We start from the raw sequence: 21,465 nt of genomic DNA on the forward strand, positions 1-21,465 counted from the left end.
TTCAGTCCAAAAAGGCCTCTTCAGCTGCAGTTGGCTTCGATAGACTTTTCGTCCACTTTTTCTCCTCTTATTGGGCCAAGGCTTGGACCATTGGAAAGCTCTTTCCGAGCCGGTTGTTTTGACATAACGTAGACCCAATTCCGAGGTCTGAGTCCAAAGATACGGCCTTCGAAAGTTCTGCTGACTTTGTGTGCTGTTTCTACCCACGTTGACTTTGACTTTTCAGCTTTGACCGGGCTTTAGAAAGGCTTTGTCTTCTTGAATCTTGGCCTTTAATCACATAACTCCTTAGCAACCAACCATTGCTCCTTTATCTCATCAAAGTGGCACATTTCTGCACATAATTAACTTTGAAGCCCGAACGATATAAAACACGTAATCAGGATTAACTCTTAATTATTACTCACATAATTGGTCTAAAAGTATGACTGTTACAGGGTTAAAACTACAGTTTTGGGCTCTTATCAGCATGCACCATGGATTCCTCACTACCAGGCAGTTATTCGTATTCTGAGGTATTTGAAAGGTTCTCCTGGTCGTGGATTAGTCTATCGTTCTAATGGAAATTTTGATGTTGTTGGATATTCAAATGCTGATTATGCAGGATCAGTTTCAGATAGACGTTCCACCACTAGGTATTGTACTTTCCTTTGTGGAAATTTGGTAACATGGAAGAGTAAAAAGCAAACAGTTGTGTCAAAGTCTAGTGCAGAGGATGAGTATAGAGCTATGGCTCAAGGGACTGGTGAGTTAATGTGGATTCGTAATCTACTACATGAGTTAGGTTTCGAGGTACAGCTACCGATCCCTCTTCATTATGACAATCAGGCAGCCATTCATATCGCTTCTAATCCAGTATTTCATGAGAGAACTAAGCACATAGAGGTAGATTGTCATTATGTCAGACATAAGGTTGAAACAAAGGAGATAAGTACTCCTTATGTGGCTTCTCGAGATCAGTTAGCTGATATTTTCACCAAACCAGTGATTCATCTAGTTTTGAGTTATATTGGTAACAAGCTGGGCATGAGCAATATCTATGCTCCAGCTTGAAGGGGGGGGGGGGGTGTTGAAGTATGTAGTGTCGGTCTCACACATTTTATAAGTGTGAGACCGTACCTTATTTAGCTTGTTGCTATTTAGGTTATTCCATCTCTAGTATAAATATATGTATTGTAGGTTAGGGTAAATATACTCTAAACCCTACCTTCTTCTTGTTCCTCCATCCTTTCTTCTTCTTCTTCTACACACTCAATCCCTTTAATCTAACAAGCTAACCACCATATGTATCTCCTAGCATAAATAACATTACTGAATAGTTTCTTTTCCATGATTCGCTTATTAATTTGTTCTTGCTGCTGCTTTTGTTAGTTGGTGCAACTACTGCAGCCTATTACACTAGAAATAGTTGTTTACTTGTTACTCTCTCTAGGTAAATAGTCTGTTTTCTATACATAAATTGCTCTTTGTTCCAGGGGGTATAAAAGGAATCATAATTTTTTCTTGAAAAAAAGTAGTGGAATTCTTAGTGTTGTAATAATTTCTACTAATTTCCTTCAAATGTGGCTTCAAAATAATATATGCTTGTTTTATTTTTTTTCATTTCATGCCTCTAACCTGATATAGTGCTCTTTTTCATGCACTTCTGAATAATTTTAAGAGAAAAAAATGATTTAAAGTTCACAGCAACTCAGAGGAATGACAGAGAGAGTCAGAGACTATGGAACATTAGAGGAAAGAGGAAAAGAGGTAAAATAATGATTTATATCTTCTATATAGTTAACCTTGTTGTCCTCAAAGAAGTGGTTGATGAAGAATTATTTTCCTATTTTTGCTGCTTCTTTACTATCCCTGTTGAAGGTCAGGTTGCCACCTGCGTCAAACCTATTTCTAGATCAGGCTACTTCAAGGAAAAAGAGGCTCAACTATGCTAATGTGTGCTGAGATTTCTGTGCAGTCAAAACTCCCTTTGCCTCGTAAGTTTGATATTGGTAATGGGAGAGTGGCGTCTATTACATATGTGTGTCCACGCAACAGATTTGGTCGCACTACAGCTAAGTGTGCTAGTAAGGTGGCTCTGATAAAATGCACTTGGAAAACTACAAATGTTGACGGAGAGATCAACAATGCAGCTGATATTCTGCATTTCCGCTAGCATAGATGGTGAATGAAACGGGTATGACTTGGGGCCAGAACATGGTAATAGAGGTGCATAGTGGTACTCTTGTACTGCTGGAACATGTAAAGGTGCGTTTTAATTTTCCTTTACATACAATGGAGGAAGGAGAATGGGATTGGATTTAGAAAATACCGAGTTCGTTGTTCAGCGAATTGCCTACGTATCTTCTCTTGATTCTAGGGGGAGAGAAGAATCAGGTCTCACGTAGTTAATGTAGGTGGTATTTATAGACATGGGGAGGTGTAGATCCACAAAACATGTGTACTGACATGTACATATGTAGGGTGGAGATTGAGAATGAGTGTTAGGTGGGTTTTGGTAGGAATGGTGTGATGATTGGGAATGGGTGTAGTAGTTCATATATCACGGTGATTGGAAGTACAGGTATGGCTCCGGTGATGATTACATTTGGATAAGGGATGGTATAATCACTCGAAGCGTTCTGCTTGAGGTCGTCTCTTCGACTGGAGGTACTCTGGATTGAGCTGAAGTGTACCACCTACATGAAGCGAGCTGCTTACGAATCGATCTTGGAGGCCAATGATATGAGTTCGTTACATACTCTGCTTATGCTCAATGTGTGCTTAATATTCCTCAATGAGAATATTACTCCCTTACACAGCCCCCTCTCAGTAGATTGTGTTGTACATTGAAGTGATCTATTGAGAGAAAACGGTAATACGTGTTGAGCATGAGTGGAAGAGCGGGTTGGTTTGAACGGATCTGACTGTTGCACCGTAATGGTCGATTCGTGGTGTATAACGACTTGATGTGAGGTGGAAATTGGCATGTGGTTGGCACGTGACAGAATCATAGTAGTTGGCGAGGAAACGTGTTGCTGCATTTTCCAGAATCTTGAAAAGACAGGTCCTTGAGACACGTGTGCGGGCTAGGGTGTAGGTTATAATCATAACGTCTTGGGAACTGAACGGGCGGTTGCACAAAATCAAATTTGGGAGAACTGAAAAACTATTTTTTGTTTTCTTCTTTTGCAAAACCGCAGGCTAGGGTTTCTCAGGTGAGTGCTTTCGCTACCGCTGCTTTTCCATTTTCAGTTTTCTTTCTGCTTGTGCAAGTGTTGCGTGTCTAATAAGTAGGTCAGTGTCAGGTTTTGTTGTTTAGGTTTGTGTACTTGATAAGAAGAAAACGCAAAAATGTCTGACTCTGATGATACGCGATCGGAAGGGGTTCAAGAAGTATCTTTAAGTTGTGGTGAATATGAGGATGACAACGAAGAGTTGGTGAGTCTTGAAAGTCATTTTGATTATGGTGAGGATGAAGTTAGGGAAGATGAGGGTAGTATACGATCTGGTTCTATGGGTGCTGTGGCTAGCACGTCAAGTCGTGATGAGGGGTCGTCCTCGAGTGGGTTGCCCCCTAGGACAGTGGATCGACATGCGACGAGTGTGTTCCCCGAACTGAGGGCAACTTATGGGATAGATGTACTCGACCTGGAGATATACGAACCAGGGTTGAGTGAAAATGTGCGGAGTGAGGAATACAACCCGTCGAACGGTGGGGTAATAATCTGTGAGGGTCAGCTGAGAGCACATATGCAAATACTGTTCTCGAAGCTGGTCTATGACTTTTTAGCTCACTGTTGGAAATCCCCTTGTCAGTTTGTTGGTAACACTTGGCAGCTGTTCAAGGTGTTCGATCTACTGAATGCTAGTGGTGAATACCATATAGGGGTATCTGATATTACTGAGCACTTCGTTGTAAAGCGATCTCATAATTTCAATTTTAGCTTGCAAACTATGACGAAGCGTTCCAGTGTGATGGATGGTGTAAGCAACGAGGCTTGGAAAAAGAGGTCGTTGCTGTTAGTTGGCAACTACTGCGCTAGCGGAAGTAGGTTGCAAACTAGGATTTGCAATATCTCCGGTGGGTGGGAGTGTCTTGCTCATGTTGTTTTGATGGTTGGATTACGGTTATTTTAACTGACTTGTGCTTTTGTTATGCTTGCAGAGTTCGTTGTAAAGACACGAACTAATCAGCAGGAGAGAGAGGTTTGCAAGGTTGATTCGGGCTCAGAAACAAGCGAAACTACCTAAAGTAGCTCATTTCTTTGTGGGAAAAGGAGGTCCAGCTATCAGGGAGAAAATGAGAGATCAAAAGAAAAGGGCTCGGGGTCAAGCTAGTGAAAAAGTGATGGAGAAACGAACAAGCAATTTGGTAACCAGAGAAGATAGGAACCGAGGTCGCGCTGGTTCCATGCGACCCTCAGGAGGTGCTGGTGCCTCGGGGGCTAGTGGGTCGGGTTGGCAACCTGAAGGGGGGTTGATTGACGCGCCTGTGGAGTTGGAGAGGGTGGTTTTCAACCCTCGTGCGCGGAGCAGCTCAGTGAAAAGGAAAGCAGACGCGTTTGAGCAGGACGCTACAAAGGCTGCGAAGCGTGTGCTTGGGGAGAGTTCCAAAGGGGGGGTGGTGGTCGAAGTTGGGCGTACAGTACCCACTCGCAGAGCACCGCTCGAGGCCGGAACCAGTTATGGACTTGGCAACTTTTGGGGTCAGGCAGAGCTCGTCCCCTGTGCTTCGAGAGCCTACCCCGCTGGCTAAGGCGAAAGGTCTAAGTAAGGCTAGTGGGAAGTCGACTATGACTACTGAGGACTTGGAGTCACAAATGGTGTACTTGGATGAGCAGGGGGTGCAGCGGATTGTGAAGTGAACTGATGTTAGCTTCAGATTGAGTAAGGTATCAGCGTGCTTTCTTGAACATATAGCTCTGGATGGCAACCATAAGGAGCTGGATGCCAAGGGGCTGGCTGATAACCTGACGCGTATGGAACGGGTACTCCACCACCACCAGACAGAGAGACCGTGGTGAAGCTGAAAGACGAGTTGAAGGGGGTTCAGGATGCATATGGCATAGATCGCCGTGAGCTAGATGAGGTGAAGAAAGAGCACCAGGAGCTTAAGTTGGCGAAGCTGCTAAAGGATAGTGAGGTGGAAGAACTGAAGCTGAAACTACAGGCTGCTGAGGAGAACGTTAATGCTGCTACTGTAGAAATTGGTAGGTTGAATGACTATGCCATACACTGCAAGGGAGTTGCGCAAGATGCTACTAAAGCATATGATGATCTGGATGCTGATTTCATTGAGCTGGAAACCGATTATAAATCTTTGAAAGAGGAGCATGAACATGGGGCTCCCAGTACCTCAGTGGTACCGATACAGGGAGACACATGTGATGCTCTTACTTCTGCGGTCATTGCGTAAGAGGTCGTTGAACCCCGAACCGAAGTTGTTATGTCAGATGTGTTTGTGAACTTAGATGTGGATGGTGTGTCGATTGTGGTCGAGGAGAGGGATGCCGAGGTTGAGGACTCGTTGGCGGTTGAAAATTTGGTTGTTCTACCTGGAGCTGGCGAGTTGTGAGAGTAGTTTGTTGATTTTGATGTTTGTAAGTTGTGATACAATAGAGCTGGTTTCCTGGGGTAACCTGGGCAGTTCACTTTTCTTGTTTTTGTTTGTTAACACACTAAACGACTTGGTGCCCCGTATTGGTCTGGGGTGCCAATGTGATGATGAATGGTGGTTAGCTGAGTTAGATTTCCTGAGTAGACTCAGCAGCTCAGCTAAGATGTGAGTTATGGTCTGGGTTTGTCCAAGAACGCTCTAATTTGGTCTGGGTTAGCTTCGATCCCTCTTTGTGATACTTGGTACCCTAGAAACTTCCCTGAGGACGCTCCAAAAAGACACTTTTCGGGATTCAGCTTCATTCGAGTCTGGCATAACCTGGGGAACACTTTCTCAAGATGAGAGAGGTGGTCACTCGCTTTCTTGCTCTTGACGACCATGTCGTCGATATAGACTTCCATGGTATCCCCTAACATATCTTAGAACATGTCAGTGACCAGCCATTGATAAGTCGCTCCAGCGTTCTTGAGGCCGAACGGGAGGACGTTATAGTAGTAAATTCCTTGTTCAGTGATGAATAATGTTTTCTCCTGGTCTTCTTCAGCGAGTGGGATTTGATTGTATCCACTGTATGCATCCATAAATGACAGGATCTCATGGCCACAGGTCTGGTCCACAAGTCGGTCAATTCTAAGCAAAGGGAAGCTATCTTTAGGTGTTTCTTGGTTAACATTGGTGCAGTCAACGCAAAGACGAACTGTGCCATTCTTTTTTGGAACGGCTACTATGTTGGCGATCCAATCTGGGTAATCAACTTTTCTGATGAACCCAACTTGCTTGAGTTTGTCGACCTCATCATTGATTGCTTTTTGAAATCTCAAAGATAACCGTCTAGGTCGCTGACGAACTGGCCTAGCATTAGGATTTACATTTAGTCTATGACATGCAACATTAGGATCTATACCCGGTACATCGATATACGACCAAGCGAAAACATCTTTATTCATTGCTAAAAAGTTTACAAGTTTAGCCTTGATTATAGGGTCTAAGTAAGCCCTTACGTATACGAACTTAGGGTCATCTTTTGTTCCTAGGTTCACTTACTCTCTGTTTGTAGGTTGAGCTGCTGCCTTTGACGATGATGCGTCTTCCAAGGGATTGATTTCTGGTGACGCTTTGCCATTCGGAGGGATGGTGTATGTGGTAGTTGGGATTGGAGCAACCTCTGTGGCGACGACAACAGCGGTGAAGTGGCCTCTGTGGTCATGACAACAGGGGCTGGAGTGACCTCTGGAATCAATGCTGGTTGTGTAATGCATGATGGTGCGACCTCTAGGGTCCTGACGAGCGGAGCAACAAATGACGGAGCGACCTCTAGGGTCGTGGCTGGTGGAGCAACAACTACTGGAGTGACCTCTGGGGTCCTGACTGGTGGAGTAACGACTATTGGAGTGACCTCTAGGTTTCTGACTGGTGGAGCAACAACTATTGGAGTGACTTCTGGGGTCTGAACAGATGAATAGACCTTCTTGCTGGAGCCCCCAGCGTTCTGTGTTGGTGCTTTGGCTCTGACCTCAGCGACCAAGTCTTTGGCCATTATGTAGTTAGTGGGCTCGTTCCTCGTGTTGATAGGTAGGTTGGCGGTCTTATTCGCTGAAAGGATTTGGTTACAATGATAGGCCTCGAGCTGATTGCTTCGAAGCTCCATCATTCCCCTAGGACCTGGGAAGCGGAGAACTTGATGCAATGTTGATGGTATAACTTGCATTTGATGAATCCAACGCCGTCTTAGGATGGCGTTGTAGAACAACTTGATGTCTAGAATGCTGAAGCGCGTATTGAAGCTGACTTTGTCCTCTTTAGATCCCACAAAAGCTGGGAGTATGATGTCACCGATTGGGTCAGCTTTGGAGCCGTTGAACCCGTAGAGAGGAGCGATGGGGTCTATGAAGACTGACTTGGGCAAATTCATCTCTTGAATAGTATGGTAGAACAGAATGTCACATGAACTACTGGGATCTATCAAAACGCACTTGATTGTCCAGTCACTGATTTTGACGTGGACTACAAGTGCGTCATTGTGTGGGAGGCAAACCTTGTTGAGGTCGGCCTCCGTAAAAGTGTATCACCGAATCGCGGACCTGAATGCGTGGGGCAAAAGCGCCTAGGAAGAAAAATGGTAAACTTCTTGAAGGGCGCCAACACGCCGTCTTTTCTCTCTATACGATGTTACTGAATCATCTGGAAACATTATCATGTGAATGGTTCTGTCATTGTCTCGATCTGACGAATGCTGATGACGCTCGTGGCGGGAGTGATCTCTTGGTCGTCCTCTGCTAGCCATGAGCTTATAGCGCAGATTGCCATCAGCGATGTTGGTGTACTGCTTGATATGTCCTGCTTCGATGAGGTCCTGAAGGTAATACTTTTTCCCCCAGCACGCATCGGTCTCTTGACATTTGGCTCGGTGAAAGGCACAATAAGGGCTGCCTGATTGATCTTCTGGTTGTCGTACAATAGGTCGGTAATAGGTAGCTTTCTTGATCTTCTCCAGTATGTAATTGGGAGATCGTGTGAGAACAGCGAACTCCTGGTCATTATTCATTCTGTTTCCCGACTTCCGTTCTTGCTGTCGGGGTCGTCTGATATTGTTGCGACCTCTTCTTCTTCTGGTAGGCCTTGGCGCTTCAGGCCTTCCTGCAACTTAATGTACTTGTCGACTCGAGCGTATAGCTCAGATAAAGTCTCGAGGCGTTCTTTCATCGCCGAACCGACGAAAGTGCGGTTATGCATTACGGTGGCGTTGGAGAATGCCAGGGTGGCGAAGGACTCTTTCAGACCTGTTTCCATGCATAGTAGTTCGGCTTTGAACTGACCTAGAAATTCACAAATTGTTTCGTCTTCGCCACGTGAGAGATAGAACAGCGAATCAGGATCAGCCTTTTTACGCCTATTATATGGACGTACTAACTAGCAAACGAATTGGTGAGCTGCTTGAAGGTCTTTATTGAGTCTGGCTCGAGTGAAAAAAACCAATCGAGTGCGCCATCTTTGAGACTGGCAGGAAATAAATGACAGTGAAGGTGATCGAACTCTGGTGCACTATATAGTGCCAGGCTTTGAATATAGTGAACTACGTGTTGACCAGGACACGTGCTACCATCATACATTGGAAAACGAGGTTGAATGAAATCTGGAGGAGAAGCTTTACTAAGTACCTCAGCAGCGAACGGAGACGCCCGGTATGTCTTCATCATCTTTTGAATGATTTGGGAAGCGTCTTTCTTGACTGCACTTTGGTCGATTCTTTGTGACAATTTGTTAATCTGTTGATTAACCTCGTTGATGCCGTCCTCTGCTAAGGTAGCGGGTGGATTCTGCGTGTCTACTTGCGTGCGGAGAGTGACATTCTCCTGCTTGAGCAGCATGATTTGCTCATTCATCGTTCCTAGCTGACTTGCCAAACTTTGGATTTGAGCTTCGAGGCTTGCCATGCTTCATGGGATTGAGTGTTTTTTCTTTTTGGTTTAAGGATTTGTTAAGTGGTTTCTCAAGAGATCGAGACCACAGACGGCGCCAATGTAAAAGTGCGTTTTAGTTTTCCTACATACAAGGGAGGAAGGAGAATGGGATTGGATTTAGGAAAGACCGAGTTCGCTGTTAAGCGAACTGCCTACGTATTTTCTCTTGATTCTAGGGGAGAGAAGAATCAGGTCTCACATAGTTCATGTAGGTGGTATTTATAGACATGGGGAGGTGTAGATCCACAAAACACGTGTACTGACATGTACATATGTAGGGTGGAGATTGAGAATGAGTGTTAGGTGGGTTTTGGTAGGAATGGCGTGATGATTGGGAGTGGGTGTAGTAGTTCATTTATCACGGTGATTGGAAGTACATGTATGGCTCCGGTGATGATTACATTTGGATAAGGGATGGTGTAATCACTCGAAGCGTTCTGCTTGAGGTCGTCTCTTCGACTGGAGGTACTCTGGATCGAGCTGAAGTGTACCACCTACATGAAGCGAGCTGCTTACGAATTGATCTTGGAGGCCAATGATATGAGTTCGTTACACACTCTGCTTATGCTCAATGCGTGCTTAATATTCCTCAATGAGAATATTACTCCCTTACACAACCTATTCGTGAAGTTATAGAGGCAATTGATGCAAGTATTCCGGTTGAGGCTGTAGGCATTATTGCAGACTTGGGTGTTGGTTTCCCCATCAATGCAACTGTTGCAGTTGTTAATGCCTTTGATCCTTTGCAAGACAGTGAGGAAACATATGATACTAATGGTACGGCTACTCTTAATATAGCACAGGATTCTGGTGGGAATAGCCTACATCGGATTACTATAACTGATGATCGAGGTAGTGCCCAAATTCTCTTGAGCATTTACGGGGGGTGAACTGAGTGAGAATGCTAGAGATGCTGTGGCAGATCACGACAATGCTCAATTTGAATGGACTACTGTTTCGAAGCCTAAAGGAAATCCGTGGTGCTTTGTCATCGTGAAGTTGACCCTAGCAACGGAAGGGCATAAAGCAGTAGCAAAAGTGTTTGCTCAGCTTCAAGATGCTATATCATATAACTGATATAACACACTACTTATATGTAATGGCACTACCAAGTGTGCTGGGCATCTTAATCATAGACATCCCTTAGAATACTCAATGGTTTTATATTGTGTATATGGTCTGCAAGAAATTGTGAAGGGCAAAGAATTTTCTAAAAATATTTGCTTGGAATTGAATCAGGTCGTGAAATCTTGAAGCAAAGGAAATGTTTGTATATTTCATCATCAATCAAAATGAGAAATATGTGAAGGGTTTTCTAAAGGAACCCTTAAATGTGACTTCACAATGATCAAAATGCTCACTAAAGGTATTGGTGTACGTTATCCTTTAGATAGCAACAGTTACGGAGTGTTTTAATTAGACTACACACAGAAAAAAGCAGGAATTATATGAAGGGTATTCAGCTTATAATCTAAGGATGTGACGATTTTAGTCTTTTGTTAAAATGCATGTAACTCAGAAATTTTCACGTATTATCACAACATTTTATTGTTAAAAATAAAGGCACTATGGTATATGTATCCTTGTTAAGAAGAAGAAACATGGAGGCATCATGTATATGTGCTCATTGCCATCTTTACAATCTTGAGCAATCTTTACATTTAAGCTTAACGGAAAAATCAATATTAAATCGCATAAATCTTTACTAATAAGCGAAAGTGACAAAACCTATCTCAAATATTTTTGTTAATCTTAAGTCTTTTAGGACGCATGAATTGATAAAAAAAATCCAATTAAAAAATTGAACCTGTAATTCTAAAGCTATGTATCTTGACTGAGTCTTAGTGGTCATGAGTTTTGTTATGGTCGTGTCATCGTGTGTTCAGAAGTGGTCCAGTAATACTCCAGTTTTACTATTTTACTGAAAAAGTAATTCGGTAGTGGTAACTAACTTAATCAAACAAAAGTAAAAGATTAGTAACTGCTAATACCAGAATCTAGAACCTTCTAAACTACTTTCCTATATAAAAAGCCACTGTTCCTCCTCCACACCAACACTCACTCTTAAACCCTGACATTTCCACTAAACAAAAAAATGGCTTCATCCATTTTTCTCAAGAGAATGACTAGTAGTTTGGGTGCTCTTCAAAAGCTAAGATCTCCTGCTGCTATTTTGTCTCGACCGACATTTGCAACTAGGCCAAGTACACTTCGCTTCTTTAGCAACAAGTCTGTGAGAGGTTATGAGGGCAGTACTACTACTGATGACGATGATGATGAAAGTTTTCTTGAGGTTGTCTGTGTTGATGATCGCCGTCGTCGTCGCTCTTCACCATCTCTCTTGTCAGGTAGTATTTCTTTACTACATTTAGCTCAAATGCTCATTATTTTTTGTTGTTTATGGTGTTTGTGATGAGGGGGGTGGTGGTGGTTTGTTTTTGATGTTTTATTGTGTGTATGATGGTTAAATCTGTGTTTTATGGTTATGTGGAATGTTGGGGGTTTTGTTGGGTTTAATGTTTGATGAATGTTAAATGTGATGATGTGTTTTTATTCTTGTTTATTTCTACGTAGTATGAGATTTATGTGTTTCTATGTCTTGTTATGGTTCTGGCCTTCTGGGAATGTGGGGTTTTGCATCGTATACAATGTCTTTGTTTTGGGGGTTTTGAGTGTGGTTTTCTTTTTCTGGCCTCAGATGCGGTTTTGTGTTTTGGTTTTCATATTGATTATCTGGGTTGTGTTTTTGGTCATTGCATATTACTTTTGATCTTGGGTTATGGTTTGTGGGTTGTGTCTTTGGTCATGGCCTATTATTTTTTATCTTGTTATGGTTTTGGTATTTAAGTTTGCATCATATTTTGTATCTCTGCCTCTGAGATAATGGATTTTGATGCAACAGTATGCTGATTTTTATATCAAGTTAATTCACTCCGGTTGCTTCTTATTTCATTTTTGTGGTGTTTCTGAGTAAGGGTTTTTTTATTTATTTTGAGAAGTATCACTGTTTCCGTGTTCCTAAGTTTCATGGATTGTCTGGTTGTCCGTCATTCATGTTGTTATGCTTCTGGTTTATTGGGATTGCTTAACACACAAGTACTTGTTTTCTTTTTGGTTGTAATTTTGAGGTAATGTCCTATTTGTTGATCTTGTTATGGTTGTGGCGGGTACATGGGACTATGGGATGGGAGCGCTTCATTTACACTCATTTTTAATTAAATCTCCTTCTGTGGAACACAATGCAGACGGTTTTGATCCTTCCTCTGCCTCAAATAGCATCAATCAAGTTCTTGACCTCATGGACGAGCTCGTTGATCACCCATATCTGTCTGGATCTCGAGAAAGGAGGCCCTGGAGCTCAAAGGATGACAACAATGCGCTCAAGTTTAGGATGGACATGCCAGGACTTGGCAAGGAAGATGTGAAAGTCTCCGTGGAGGCTAATGTTCTGATCATCAAAGGGGAAGGGCCTGAAGAAGCCGATGAAGATGACGAAGAAGTGAGTGGAAATTATTACACTGCCAAGGCTGAGTTCCCTGCTAATCGTTTCAAGCTTGATCAGATTAAGGCTGAGATGAAGAATGGTGTGCTAAAGGTGACTGTTCCAAAGGTTGAGGCGAAGAATGTTGTTCAGGTGAACGTGGACTGAATTTGTTCGGAGGATTGGGTGGTTATAGGTTTTGTTGATGGTTTGTTGTTTAGTTGTTCGGTTTTTTATGGTTTCTGCATATTTTGCACAGCAATACTTTTAAAGGATCTCGAATCCTGTAGATGACAAAGTTGAACGTCAAAGTTGATGATGGTGAAAATCAAATACAAATGCTGTTTAGTTTACATTCTTTCTGTCATGTGTTACTGGGTTGGCTAGTTGAATGATTGAGTTAATTCCTTTTTTGTTAGTGATTTGGTTCCTTGGTTTTAACTAGGTTCACTTCAAATTACATGAAATCCTGAAATCACTTGAATGTGTTATGTTTAAAACTAGTTAATGCCGAAGGCACGGATTTCATAAAGAAATATTATAAATAATGTGATTTAAAATTTCACATGCATTTACTATTTATTGTGATGGGAAAAAAACATTTATAAGTGGGCAGCTCGATGAAAATAGGAGTGTCGAAGAATAGGAAATTCCCCTATAGAGCCAAAAAATAAAAATTGATAAGTAGGCAGCTCAATGAAAATAGGAGTGTCGAAGAATAGGAAATTCCCCTATAGTATCGAAAAATAATACATTTTGCGAATAACTATGTTGGAAATTTACAAATGAAAAACATATGAATTGACCATCAATAATAATATTCCTAAAGTTTCACCATACCTTCACTTTCTTTGGTAACTAATATTACTACAATGCTGCTTCACCAAACAAATATTCAACAAAAATGAACTACAATGTTTAATGCATGAACTTACTATTAAGTTAGAAATTGTCCAAAATCCTTGTTAGATATAATATACTCGAGCTATGACTTGCAACCTTAAAAATTCAAAACTAACAATACCAGTCACTCAACCAACACCAATGTAAAAATCCTATCAAATCATTTATTATATTGGAAAAGGAGATTGAGAAGTAGGCAATCTGAGAAGAGTAATGCGCTAATAAAAACAACTTATTTAGTGATGAAGATTGAAGAGTAGTTTTCTTTTAAAATTTTCTGTCACTAATTCATTGAAAGCATTTGAAAATAGGTAAATACCGTATAATATTTTTAGTAAGGAAAACATAGGTAATTGGATAACATAACAATTGAAAAATTACTCTTGAAACTAAGTTGTTGGCAAGTGATCATCGAGTTGAAGTCGTACTTGATAAATCAAGAAGAATATCATAGCATATATTGTTTTGATTTGCATTTCTATGGAACATAGGTATTTTTGTGTCTTCGGAACGAAATGTTCTTGATGTTTCTTGATTTGGCCTAATGTCAAGAACAAATAAATAAATATTACTGCAATCTTTAAAATTAATTTCCTTTACTCATAACCCATGGTTTAAAGATCAGAAGAAAAAAAAAATGAATATGTAAATTAACACTATAATGAAGCGCATGAACATCAAACCTGCTTGTTTGGAAACAAACTTTTTTGCTTGTCCACCAACACAATAGACATCAATCGCGCACGCTTATGTCTTTGACCATAGCTTTGTGCTATCAAAGCTTAGAGTCCTTTGAAGTTTCTATAAGTATAAAAGTTTTTTCTGTACTATCATTGGCTAAGTTTCGTGTAAGAAAACAATTCGTTTTACTTTTCTGGTGATTGTGTTCTATTTAAATTAGGATATGATGCTTATTTGTTTCAAGGCCCGATGCATTCATTTGAACTGAAGGACTTGCATCCATGCATACCCGCTTGAGAATATACTTTAGTCCGAAGCACATTGCATGTAATTGCAACGACTTCAAAACCCAGCATCGTTTAGTATACCCACTGTGAAACCATACAAACCAAGAAAACTAAAATTGGAAATATTGAAAATAGTAGTATCTGTGTTTAGTAAAGCTGAAAAGTTTCTTCAGTAGGTACCAAATGAAAATAAATTTAGAATCTACAAAAAAGAAGTATTGCCACAATTATGAGCAAAACCTTGTTCAGTGTGTAATATGGATTGACAATAGTTCATCTTTACAGTTATGAATGATTAAACCACTCCTCGACTACCATTGGGCATGGTTAATGAGAGTGTACATAGCTCTATCCAAACCCTTGAAGATCCAAACCCAACTTCTTAGCTTGTTGACCCCCTCTTCCAGCGCCACGATTTATGTGAGCAACTACACATTTGTGTCAAGGCATCATAAACAAGTAATCTCCTCCCTGAAATGACCAACTAATAATTACAACAAATGTCAACATTATCAAAATAATTGAAGGATGAGACAATTTGATTAATTAGCTTCAACAAAAGTCATCCAGCAATAGGAAACTTAATTAAAAGAGAACAAACATATTCCAATATAAGGTATTCATAAAGCAACATAAATAACTAATGACTGCAGAATTCACATGATTTGCTCACCCTGTATCATCATTAGTGGGTTAATCAACTTAAATTCTAATCACAATGCTCATGGCATTACATGCAAGCTACTTATGGAAGACCATTCAACTTCAATGAAACAAAAGCGCAATAAAAATTTGAAGCAAGTCAAAAAAGGTAACCAATTCTCTCGCATGCGTAACAGGAATTTAGAATAATTTGATTGACAATTATCCATGCATCTTTTTTTCTTTGTATTAGGCTTTCAGTTTTCTTCAATGGAGTTGCTCACCCACAAAACTTGAGTGAAGTAGAATGAAAGCTCAGAGAGAGAGAGAGAGATAAAGTTCAATATTGGGGAAGATGAAAAACAGAGAGAAACTAATCCACCGCTGGGGAGAAGTAACTGCCATAATGGCGAAACTGAGAACCAAGGGGTTTGCACTCCAAAGGGTTTTAACAAGACATACAATCCTAAGTTCTAAATAAGTTGCAATTTTAAATTTAATACAATACAAAACCTTTTGTAAAAGCCTAGCAAATGAATCTATAGTTCAAAATGACTATTCCATAATTCAACTATGTGTACACTGGGCCTAGTTACTCCCAATCCATTTAAGACACCATTAATGCATACATTCATCTCAACTCTACGCAACTAAGTCCTATAAGGTTCAACTCATTGCTAGGAGGTCCTCGTGTGTCATATCCAAATTATGTTCAGGAAAAAGGTGACTGAATAATATATGACCCAACCAAATCACAGACTCAACATCAAACAAATTAAATAAAAATGATGCATTTTTTTAAAATGGCATTTGTCTGTAATAGGTATGTCCCTTAAAACAAAATGGGAGCCCAATCACTAAATTGAAGAGCTATATGGTCTAGGACATTACAGGAGGACCTGAAAGCCAGACCCTTTTGAATTGAATAAATATTGAGAACCATTCTCTCCTTCCGAACAACTATTAAAGAATTTTTAATAAACAATTGAAAAATGGAATCAACAAAGAAATTAGACCAAAGTTCAAACGCCACGTTACCCCCTCCCAAATAAAACTTCGCGAAATCATTTAATTCAAAGCATCCTAGGACTAATAAGGTTCCTAAGAAAAAGCAATCATAAATTAAAGTTTAAGATGTTGAAGCTTACCAATTTTGACGTAAAACGTTCGCTTTCCAGTGCTATTTTTTATTTGTGTAAACTTGCTATTGAAATTTGTCTCGCTTCCCTTCACCGTTCATGGTGTTATGGCTTTGGTACTCGTCTATTCATTGCAAATTTAGCATGCATTAGTTATGTCCATGCCAATTGATTAAGCGCACAAATCTTCATGAAAAATGCTCAAGCCCGCACCAATTCCCAAAAGTTTGAAATACTCGAGTTCTCAAAAGTTCTACAAAAATATAGTGGAACACCAAAAATAAGAAAAGCCGATGTGTGAAAGAGGAAAACCAACATATTGATACAGATTAACACCCAGTGATGCAATCAGGCCTGAATCAAGCAGTGAGAGCGATTTATATAACAATATGCAGGAAAGAAAATTAAAAGGTATAAATAATAATCGCAGAATCGAACATGAGTATGTGAAATATCACAATTGAAGGAGAATTTTGTGGGAAAACTTATGCATGCGTAACAGGAATTTAGAATAATTTGATTGACAATTATCCATGCATCTTTTTTCTTTGTATTAGGCTTTCAGTTTTCTTCAATGGAGTTGCTCACCCACAAAACTTGAGTGAAGTAGAATTTTCATTTATATAACAATATGCGAGGAAAAGAAAATTAAAAGGTATAAATAATAATCCAGAGAATCGAACATGATATGTGAAATATCACAATTGAAGGAGAATTTTGTGGGAAAACTTATGCAGAGGAATTTAGAATAATTTGATTGACAATTATCCATGCATCTTTTTCTTTGTATTAGGAGAGTTTTCTTCAAGAGAGCTCTCACCCACAAAACTTGAGTGAAGTAGAATGAAAGCTCATATATATATATATATATATATATATATATATAGATAGATATATAGATAGATATATAGAGAGAGAGAGAGAGAGAGAGAGAGAGAGAGAGAGAGACTAATCCACCGCTGGGGAGAAGTAACTACCATAATGGCGAAATTGAGAACCAAGGGGTTTGCACTCCGAAGGGTTTTAACAATTAATACTTTTAATTATTCCTAATCCACGTGGCAGAACAGTGGCCCTCAATTTATACCCACTGAGTGAAATCCCAGCTGTTGGTCATAAAACTTTCCTCTCTTGTTAGATAGATGATTTGATGCTAGGTGACGTGTAATTGACCTTTTTCTTAAGTGAGTAGATCGACACTGGGTCTTTGTACTCTTCAATCCCTCTTTCAGCCCCAACACTGTAGTAATGCAGTACATTGCGGAACCTTGAACTTCGGATCTCTCTCTATGAACAAGACAATGAATAGCTCCATGAACAGGGCGAAGAATAGTATCACGAACAGGATGATGAATAGTACCGTGAACAGGAACGATGAACAGTACAGGAAAAGTACCGGTGAATAGAAATAATCCATCCAGAGAAAGATTGAAACTTGAATCGAGATAGAAAAATTTCTTCTTGTGAGAAAGATTGAAACTTGAATTGAAATAGAATACTGAAAATTGAAAAAAAATTTGATTTTGTTTTTGATTATTGGTGAGGGATTCTTCTCATAGCATACTACTAAACTTTAATTGATGAACCTGACGCTCTGATACCATGTTAAATTGCATGTTAGTGGTGATGCTAGGAGAGTTGTGGCATTGATATATTGAGAGAAACCAAGAAGAAGAACAATGGAGAATAATAGAGATTGATTGATTGATAGAGTTTGAGAGAGTTGTGGGAGAGTTATTGTTCTCTACCCAGAGTTACATATTTATACTAACCTAAAATATGATAATAGAAACTACTAGATATGTATGCCCACACTTATAGAAACGTGAGACTTTACATATAAGACATATTCTAATAAATGCTGAAGAACATAAAATACTGGCTGCAAGTTTTTTGGCGGCGGCTGCTGCAGAAGCAGAAGAAAAATACTAAGACGCAACCGCTTTGAGGAATTAGATGAAAAACAATTATAGTTAAGTCGTTTTTGCTATCATAATTGGATTTTCTTATTGGAGATCGGTGTAAGATAAGTTGCTTTGAGTTTTACACACTATTTACTTTAGATTTGAAGTTAGCTTTACATAATCCTTGATACCACAAGATACTGTACTAAAATCAAGTGTTTCCACACCGTTGCTGTTACTTCACATTGCAAAATCAAATTGAAGCAAGATTTTTATATTACTTATTTTGTTATTGAGTCAGTGATATCTTTTGTCGATTTCTTGGTTTTATATCGGTGCACTTGGCAGAACGTATAGTTCTCAAGGTTTTGAAGTCAATGGTATGTGAGATCTTCAAATTATTTGTACACTTTTTAGGACTTGAATTTTGGTGATCTGCGGAGAGTGGTATGTAATTGATTCTTTTTCTTGATGAAGCAAATGGCTTAAGCGTTTGGTTTTGAGAGCAAATTGATCTCAGATGTGTGGTTGGCACTGTGATCTTCATATGCCTGAAATTTTGGCGTGCTTATTCGTTCCCTGTTTCAGACTTTAAGCCTTACATTATTGCTTGTGTGTACATTTTGTTTGTATTGATTACTATGATTTCCAAGTATTTGTGTATAAATCCCTCATTTGGAACTTTGAAAGGATTGAAAGTGAACTACAGGAAACAAGATCAGAGGATTTTCAATGGACTCTCGACCTTAGAGCTGGCCATATATACACTAGTGTGAAACACTTCGTCTTGTTTGTATAGTTCACTGCTGTACAAATCTCAAGTGGTTTCGTTATTTGTTCATGTGGGGATGAAGGAAGTATCTCAAGTCGTTTCGGTATTAGTTCATGTGGGGATAAAGAAAGTGAACTAAAGAAGAAAATTAGACCTTCATCTGCTTAGCATTCTCCTACTTCTGTCTGTAGTGAGCTAAAACTTCCTTTAGGTTATAACAAAAGCATATTTGAAATTAAGGACTGATAGTCGATCGGATTAGTTCTTTGCTTGTGATTTCATTATTATTAGTAGTGTGAACTGAGGTAATTCTAGATCAATCCATTTAGCTACCTTGTACATACTAGACCCTCTAATTCGTTAAGATTGCGCTTCAGAGTCGAAACAGAACTAACTGAGAGATCGAGTGAACAAGAACTCGAGAAGTTAGCCAATTATATATTGTATTATTGTGAAACCCGCAACTTCATTTCTAATCTTCACAAGCCAAAAAACGGAAAATATGAGCCCCCGAACTTCATATCTCCAACCCTCTTACTGCTCAGTTTGAGGCTCTTCCGTGTTGCGCTATGCATTGGTTTGTCATTTGCGATACTTAGCTTCTGTCGGTGAATACATGGTGTTTCAGATCAAGTCCCTCTGGATGGTGTTGGTGCAAATGTAATTGGAAATCATGTTATCCTCGTGCAGAAAACCTGCCATTCTGATAGGGAATAAAGGGGGTGCGCACGCTCTTGATTTGTGTTGTTCGTGAGGGTACACGCCTTTTGGGCCTTAAGTAGTCAAGCCTTTTGTTTTTCTATCAGTTTTAGGTCACCGCAAGGTTAGTTGTTTATGTTTTGGGAAGCTTGTTTAAGGTATCTGAAAGGTTTGTAATAAGCACTTCTAGTTTATTCAATTTATTTGATCGGTTCTTGGTTAAAGATCGACTTTTATCGATTATTTTAGATTATTTGAGAGCTAACGCTTCGCATAACCGCAACACATTCTTTAGCAAATTGTTCGAGCTCCAAAAGAGCAGTTGTTGCCAACAAACGACGATAATGGCCATTAGTGCCTGTTTTTTTTGTCACCTTAGTAAATGCCGAAATTTTGAATCTCTTCAGTGATAGGTAAGTGTGAAGCCTGATTGATAAGTCAATTAAAGCAGCAACTCAATTCAAAGTGAATGAGTGACCACCGCCAAATTAAGCTTGTCAACAAAGGAGACTCTTTGTAAATGTAAATCACAAAAAGCATGGAGACAACAAGCCTTAAATTGTGGATTCAAAATAGTTTGCAACTATTTGCAACTATTGCAACTATTGCAGAGGGGAATTAGAGGCCTATAAATGAGTGCTTTGATTCATTCTTTTATACACGATTTAGAGAGAAAGAATCAGTAGTCTTGAGTGATTTTGTGTTTTGGTTTCATTAAGGAAACCAAAACTTAGAGAGTGAGAGACAGAGAGCTTTGTAAGGGCTTATCATCTTTAATAAGAGAAATTGGTGTGCTCTTGAGGACGTAGGCAAATTTGCCGAACCTTGCAAATTCTTGTTGTTGTCATAATTTTGTTGCATTCATTTAAATTCTCGTGTAACATTGCTTCCAAGATCCTATTTATTTTTGGGGTTGTTTCGTTTACACCCTAACATTCAGGTGAAAAGCTCAACAGCATTTGGTGGATTCGTTTGACATAGTTGAAGTTTGCAACTGCAAAGGAATCTACCTCTCATCACATTATAAAGTAGGATCACTGTGCCAATCAAATGAAAGAATTGAGTTATGACTCAATCCATTTTCTCTAAAATATCTATAGATGTCATGTTTACTGGACAATGACCTGATGATATGGAGAATTGGGAATGACTGCACTCTTCTTGGGATAAGAGTTGCCTATGTATCAAGTTTCTCAGGCTAAACTTGAATTAAGCTTTACGTAGTTCATCTCTCTCTATTTATAGACGTGTGAGTTGACTTTCCATATTTTCTTTGGACTATTATGAAGTGTAGATCCACCTTGTGTGCTATCTTGATGATTCACCATTAATATGCTATTACAAAGTTAATGTTTCCTTGATTGTGTTGTTGATTGAGTTTGAGATTGCGCTAGTTGATATTCTCCATAAATGGCTGTAACTGATGCTTTGGACGACCTGGGTATTGGGTCGTTGGGTATGCTCTGATGGGTGTTGGACGACCTTGCTCGGTTATGAAAGAGGACGACCTGTTATGTGGACACGTGTACTGTAGTGTGGAACAGAGGGTACTTACACAACCTCCTTTATTTTTTATTCGTTATTTGGACAGCTGTTGCGTGGAGAAAGAACGGTTAAAAAGTAAAGATTTGGAAACATGTGTCTAACAGCTGTTTTGTTTTGAATTTAGGTTTTGGGAAATGTGCGGGAACTGTTTGGGCTAGATTCGTGGGCCCAAAATTACGGTGATTTGTAGGCGAGTAATGATTTAGGTTTTGGGAACACAAAATGTTTTTGTGTTCTCGAGGTTTAGGGCAGTTGAGGGGTTTTTTGACTTTGGGATTTCGGTTGCTCAGTTCTCATTCTAGACAAAGAGAAAAACCCAGAGCGAAAGAAAAAAAGAAAAGAGAGAAACAAA

The 21,465-nt window shown here is 39.7% G+C and overlaps 1 protein-coding gene across 1 annotated transcript; it reads left to right on the plus strand.

Annotated features, from left to right (window-relative positions):
• The first annotated feature begins 11,111 nt into the window (after nucleotides 1-11,111).
• LOC147494639 (heat shock 22 kDa protein, mitochondrial-like) lies at nucleotides 11,112-12,896 on the plus strand. Its single transcript, XM_086566020.1, has 2 exons — nucleotides 11,112-11,408; nucleotides 12,306-12,896. Exons 1-2 carry the CDS (start codon nucleotides 11,156-11,158, stop codon nucleotides 12,707-12,709), a joined length of 657 nt encoding a protein of 218 aa, XP_086422146.1. The 5' UTR covers nucleotides 11,112-11,155; the 3' UTR covers nucleotides 12,710-12,896.
• Nucleotides 12,897-21,465: the final 8,569 nt, after the last annotated feature.

The sequence above is a fragment of the Coptis chinensis genome, chromosome 6 (genome assembly GCF_015680905.1).
Source record: "Coptis chinensis isolate HL-2020 chromosome 6, ASM1568090v1, whole genome shotgun sequence".
NCBI lineage: Eukaryota > Viridiplantae > Streptophyta > Magnoliopsida > Ranunculales > Ranunculaceae > Coptis > Coptis chinensis.

Bases quoted from the DNA above. Each gene is read 5' to 3' on its own strand.
- LOC147494639 (XM_086566020.1), top strand. From the start codon at position 11,156: ATGGCTTCATCCATTTTTCTCAAGAGAATGACTAGTAGTTTGGGTGCT. The intron at 11,409-12,305 runs GTAGTATTTCTT...AACACAATGCAG, and splicing joins TTCACCATCTCTCTTGTCAG to ACGGTTTTGATCCTTCCTCT.